The following is a 5,473-nucleotide window of genomic DNA, read 5'->3' on the forward strand; positions in this document are numbered from 1 at the left end:
TTACCCCCCACGCATTGTAGAGAAAATCTGTCTTGCCAACAGGAAAATGAACAGGCCACGGATATAGGAGTCATCAGCTTAGCAACCTCTCAGCCACTATGATTAAGACGCCACTATATAGCAAGAACTTACCCCCCACGCATTGTAGAGAAAATATGTCTTGCCCCATAAAGTCAGCCGCACATTAGCATCCTGCAATCAGCAAAAGAGAATAGTTCTCATCATATCGGCCCTCCCTAACATTGCTGGACACGTACAGATGCCTATCAAGACGTCGATGCATGCAGAAGCGATTATGGTAATTTACAGGTCGAAATCAGCCTGTTGTGGGGCGCACCCTGCGAACGTGTGCAAATTCCAGTGTCTGCTCACGGATTCCTCAATGGCATCCAGACCTTCAACCTACGAAATTGCGCCGCAGGCCGTGCGAAAGTATGCTCGCACAGACGACCAGGAGGGTGGTCCCTTTGGATTTCCTCCCCATGGGACGGCTATCATGCAAGGTGACCGACTGGAGGTTCCAGATGTGGGTTACCCTGCCACTACGCCCAACTATTTCCTGAAAATTGACGTGGAGCCCGTTCCTGACGTAGGAGCTCCAGAGTACCAAGTGTCAGTACTGGGTCGCGAACCTAGGTCGCTCGACAATGTGTCACATGTGGTGGGAGCTGAGAGCCCGTTGGGGCGGCCCATCCGTGACTCGCGTAGAGGCTTCATGCTGACGCCTCAACTCCGGCCTACATCACTGGGAGAGGAAAGAGAGGCTGCTGAAGCCTCCCATGCTTCAATTGCGTCGAAGGATTTGCATGGCGGCTCGAGCAAGGGAAGTGCAATCTCGCGATTCTTCAGTAGTTTGGGATTCGGAGCCTGTTGCGGTGCTGCTGAGGAGCCACCCTTCCTTCCTGCGTATGCGGCTCCCTCCTCCTCTCTGGCTCCTGGAAGTGAAGCTCCCAGTGAGCGCCAAGCTCCGTTGCCTGCGATCGTTGAAGAGGATCCCAACCTGCAACGAATGCGTCAAATGACGCCCCGCGAAAAGGAATACCACCTTCGAGTTCCAGACGACAACAAGAACGTCGCAGTCTATAACTGGATCGTTCCCGACGACGCTTTCGCCGGGACCACTGAGTACGAATCGGCGTTGAGAGAGGTCAGCATGACGGAGGTTTCCGACTCCGACATCGACATCGACAGCAGCGGACCGAGCCCCACTCCTTCCTCGGTGGGTCCCTCCGTGGTCGCGGGCGAGCGTGGGTCGACTATTGACGCTCGCAGCTCGCGCAAATCCTCTGGAAAACGCTCTCCTTCTGGAAAGACTGCTTCTGGTAAACGCTCTGCTTCTGGAAGGCGCTCTCCTTCTGACAAGCGCTCTCCTTCTGGCACCAGGAGGTCGGGACGTCGAACCACCAGCCGTCCGTCCGCTGGGTCTCCTGAGACCTCAGAGGTCGTGAGTGACTTCATGCCAGGCGAACGTGTGGCGCCGGTCACTGTCTATGGAGGGGTTGAGTACACAACACCCCAACTTGGCGGTAAGCTGCCTCCCGTGCATTTCAAGGTCCATGCGCTCGAAATCCACCAGCTGATCAACTGGGGACTTGATGACAGCGAGCAGCCGGACTTCATCAAGAATCGCATCAACCCCCATGTGGATGCTGTGGAGGGAGTCGTCCCTCTACCCTGGGACCCGCAGCACACCGGCATGCCAGCTGTCACGTTCCCCAACCTGGACATCACGTTGGCGCCGTTGCTGGCGAACACCTTCAGTCCCGCAGCCTTTCAGGTGGTTTGATGCTCTATTAATGCTCAACATTGTTATTGTCAGTCAAGGTGAAGGGCGGTCTAGTGACACAATTCGATGTTTACTTCGTACCTCTCCCCAGAGACATTTCGGCAGCTGCGGAGGACACACCGCGTGCTGCTGCTCTGGGAGTCTATTTCGTCCGGACTTGAAGGGGTGGTAGCAGAGATGGCGACATACCTCGAAGGTCTAGGCTGCCGCACTACCACTGAGAGACTCTCCTCGCTGGGAGCCTTCCCCACGGACATCTTGATCGGTTCACGCTTCGATTTCGTTGCGGTATTCCTGTCGACGTTCACAGACGGAGCGCCCCCCCCTGGAGGCCAACCGTTCCTCGCGAGTCTGAGCGACCTGGTAAATGATCCCCGCGTGTCTCGGGTACACTTGCGGTCGTTGATGGGCTTTGCGGTCTACGGTTTCGGCGATAGAGCGTACCCAGACTCCACGTTCTGTGCTCCCGCCAAGAGCGTGTCACGGATGCTGGTGAAACTGGGCTGCCGACGAATTCTGAGTGACGCCTGTATTGACGTCGCGCAGACGCCCAATTGGAGCAAGGCAGCAATGGTATTTTTCCGGCGCATGGGGGTGATTCGCGACGAAAGACTTCTGGACCTGCTACCAGACGAAGAGGATGCTGAGTCTGACCCCTCGGTCTCTGCTGAATGCAGCGACGAGGACGTGGAAGATGTGCTGGACGACTTGAGACCTATGGTCAGCGCCCGCCACGGGGCGGCCCTCGCGAAACAGGGCTACAAGGTCGTAGGTTCACATAGTGCCGTCAAGCTTTGTCGGTGGACAAAGAGCCAACTACGCGGGCGGGGAGGGTGCTACAAGCACACGTTTTACGGCATCGACTCCAGCAGATGTATGGAGGCCACACCCAGCCTTGCCTGCGCCAACAAATGCATCTTCTGCTGGCGCCACCACAAAAACCCTGTCGGTACCTCGTGGTCCTGGAAGCAAGACCCGGCCGACGAGATCGTGAACGGGAGCATAGCAGCACATCAGCGGCTGGTTAAGGAACTCAAGGGCATGGTGGGTGTCATTTCCTCGCGGTTTGAGAAGGCGACTGAGGTGGGTCACTGCGCCCTCTCACTAGTGGGCGAGCCAGTGCTCTACCCTGAGATTCAGCAGTACATGCGGATCTTGCACGATACCAACATCAGCACCTTTCTTGTTACGAACGCCCAGTTTCCCGATCAGATGAGCGCCATCGACGAGTGCACTCAGCTGTACGTATCGGTGGACGCCAGCAATCCTGGAACTCTGAAGACGATCGACCAGCCGCTGTTCTCTGACTACTGGACTCGGTTCCTTGCCTGTCTGGATGTTATGCGTTCGAGGAAGGACCTGCGTACTGTTTTCCGCATGACGCTTGTCAAAGGCGTGAACATGCAGCAAACCCAGACTGAACTGGCAGAGTATGCGGAACTTGTGCTACGCGGTGAGCCCGCCTTCATAGAGATCAAGGCTTTCACATACTGCGGCAACAACGGCAGGCTCACAATGGAGAATGTTCCTTGGCATGAGGAGATCGTAGCCTTCGGGGAGGCCCTCCTGTCATTCTCTCCGACACTGCAGCGCTCCTACGGCATTGCCTGTGTTCACAAACATTCATGTTGCCTTTTGCTGGCGCGTTCTGACTACTTCCATGACGGGGATTGGCTAACCTGGATTGATTATCCGTTGTTCTTTGAAGAAGTTCGAAAGCACCGCAGTTCGGGACGACCGCTGAACCCACTGGCGTACTCGATACCATGCCCTGCCTGGGCAGTGGTTGGCGCCCGCGAGGAGGGCTTTGACCCGGAGGAAACGAGAATCCCTGGCAAGGGCAAGAAAGTCCGCGCATAGAACAACAACACTGCTCTTCAAAGGCCCTAATCCCTAGAGGGCGTCAAGGATATCCGTGGCACTGCCTGCGACGGGGGCGTCGACAGTGAATACCTTGATGACAGAGATTGTGACGTGGTGGGCAGCAAATAGTTGGTAGTAGTCGGAATGCCTTTAAGGGAGGTTCGGGTCACCGCTTGCGATCTGGACGCCAACACAGAATTCCTAGGGGACGGAGAGGATCGTCGCGACTGTAACGCGGACGGCAGTGGAATTTTTTGGATAGCATTCAGGGGTGTTTGTGGCGTTGCGTACGACGTGGAAGGCAACGAAACTCTGGAGGTATTCACCGAGGCTCGTGGAACGGTATAGGTATTCAGTGAGCTCCGGGACACAGTACGCATGGGCAAGGCGGGTGTCAGGGGGGCATGCAATGAGCTCCGAGGTACGGTATACGTTGAAGGCAGGATGGAATTCATTGACGCATTGAGGGAGCTCCGGGGCGTGGTGTGGGGAGGGAGCAAAAAATTTCGGGTAGTAGATGTATTCGTGGTCAAGGGTCGCAGAGAAGAACTCACTGCCAGCTGAGCCGGCTGTCCCAAATACTGAGTCATTCCATTCTCGCTGACGTGGGGATTTGGGATCTCGCGTCCCGAATCGTCCTCTATTTTAAGCCAGCCCGCCCGTAAGGCCGTTACAAAGTCGACGGATTCGCGCAATCCTCTTGCCTGCTGTTGTTGGAGCTGTTTTGCCTCTTCCACAGTGTTTTCGATTTCGCAGAGGCTAGATTGCTGACCCATAACCGCCTCGATGTGAGCTGAGACCCACTCAGCCCTCTCCGCGAAGAAGCGATCCGCCTGCAAGGCTGGCACGGGTACCTCTACGAATTTCGGCAGGTACACATTGAAGGGGATTTGGTCCTTGATCACGTTGTACCGAGGGAGGTGGTACTCGTATGTGAGGATATGTTCGAGGGGCAAAGGTATATTCCGCGGGACTGCCACTGGCTGGTCAATGTCGACTTGCACAGGGTAGGGCTTGTCTACGTACTGAGGCACGGGAACGGGGATTTCCACCTCCTTTTGTATCACCTGCGGAACCTCCACCACTTTCTCAACGTCGTACTCGTTGTAGATGATTTCGGGAACCTCAACGATTTTCTCCTCGATTATAATCTTGGGAACGGTTACCTGAACCTCCTCCACTACCTTCTTGGGCACGTACACGACCTTTTCCTCCACAACGACTTCCGGAACCTCCACCACCTTGTCGACATAGCGAATTTCTGGTACCTCGATCTCATACTTCTGGACGATTGGTGTAACACGCTCCACTATAAGCTCGGAGACCTCGTCTGAGGACTCTACGATTTCCTCCTTGACGAATCTCTCTGGTACTACGACCACCTTTTCGACGATTTCCTCTCTGACGATTCGTTTCGGGCGTCGGACGCGATGCTTCTTCACGTGCTGGCTCACGACGTAAGTTTCCCCTTGAAAGTCACCCACGTGCCGTTGGGAACCGGTATAGCGCTCCGTTCGGGTCGTGCCCTCTACGAGTACAGGCGTAGGAACTCGTATCGACGAAAATCGTCGGACAGAGACGTCTGGCGGTCTGGGACTGGAGAGATCTGTTTTCGACGCAGTCTCCGCAGTCGACGGCGCAGGTCGGCCCTTGAAATCGTAATAGGGCTTGGAGAATATGCCCGCGGTACCGGTACGACGCACCACCCGTTCTTCGGATTGCTCCGAGGACCCAGATCCGCCCTGCTGCTTGAGCTTCTGCTTCTTTGCGAAGAGATTCAAACGCGGCATTAGTGATTATTGTTGGAATACAGTCATAGATCGT

At 55.6% G+C, this 5,473-nt stretch overlaps 3 protein-coding genes across 4 annotated transcripts; 2 read left to right on the forward strand and 1 right to left on the reverse strand.

Annotated features, from left to right (window-relative positions):
- Window positions 1-259: 259 nt before the first annotated feature.
- On the forward strand, window positions 260-1,786 carry KVP17_003410 (uncharacterized protein; the record flags this gene model as incomplete). The annotated part of the gene is made up of 1 exon (XM_068520652.1): window positions 260-1,786. One exon carries the CDS (start codon window positions 260-262, stop codon window positions 1,784-1,786), a length of 1,527 nt encoding a protein of 508 aa, XP_068378279.1.
- A 66-nt stretch (window positions 1,787-1,852) lies between these two features.
- On the forward strand, window positions 1,853-3,646 carry KVP17_003409 (uncharacterized protein; the record flags this gene model as incomplete). Its single annotated transcript, XM_068520651.1, has 1 exon — window positions 1,853-3,646. One exon carries the CDS (start codon window positions 1,853-1,855, stop codon window positions 3,644-3,646), a length of 1,794 nt encoding a protein of 597 aa, XP_068378278.1.
- A 26-nt stretch (window positions 3,647-3,672) lies between these two features.
- KVP17_003408 (uncharacterized protein) lies at window positions 3,673-5,439 on the reverse strand (the record flags this gene model as incomplete). 2 transcript variants are annotated; one of them, XM_068520649.1, is made up of 2 exons in its annotated part: window positions 3,851-4,202; window positions 4,232-5,439. In XM_068520649.1, the coding sequence occupies 2 exons, from the start codon at window positions 5,437-5,439 to the stop codon at window positions 3,851-3,853; spliced, it is 1,560 nt and encodes a 519-aa protein (XP_068378277.1). The 2 variants fall into 2 exon arrangements, with proteins under 2 accessions (XP_068378276.1, XP_068378277.1); XM_068520648.1 differs by having other exon boundaries at window positions 3,673-5,439.
- Between the last annotated feature and the right edge of the window lie 34 nt (window positions 5,440-5,473).

Source organism: the organism of the source record quoted next (assembly GCF_019968985.1).
Source record: "MAG: Porospora cf. gigantea B chromosome Unknown PgB_NODE_1560_length_5473_cov_135.613, whole genome shotgun sequence".
NCBI lineage: Eukaryota > Apicomplexa > Conoidasida > Eugregarinorida > Porosporidae > Porospora > Porospora cf. gigantea B.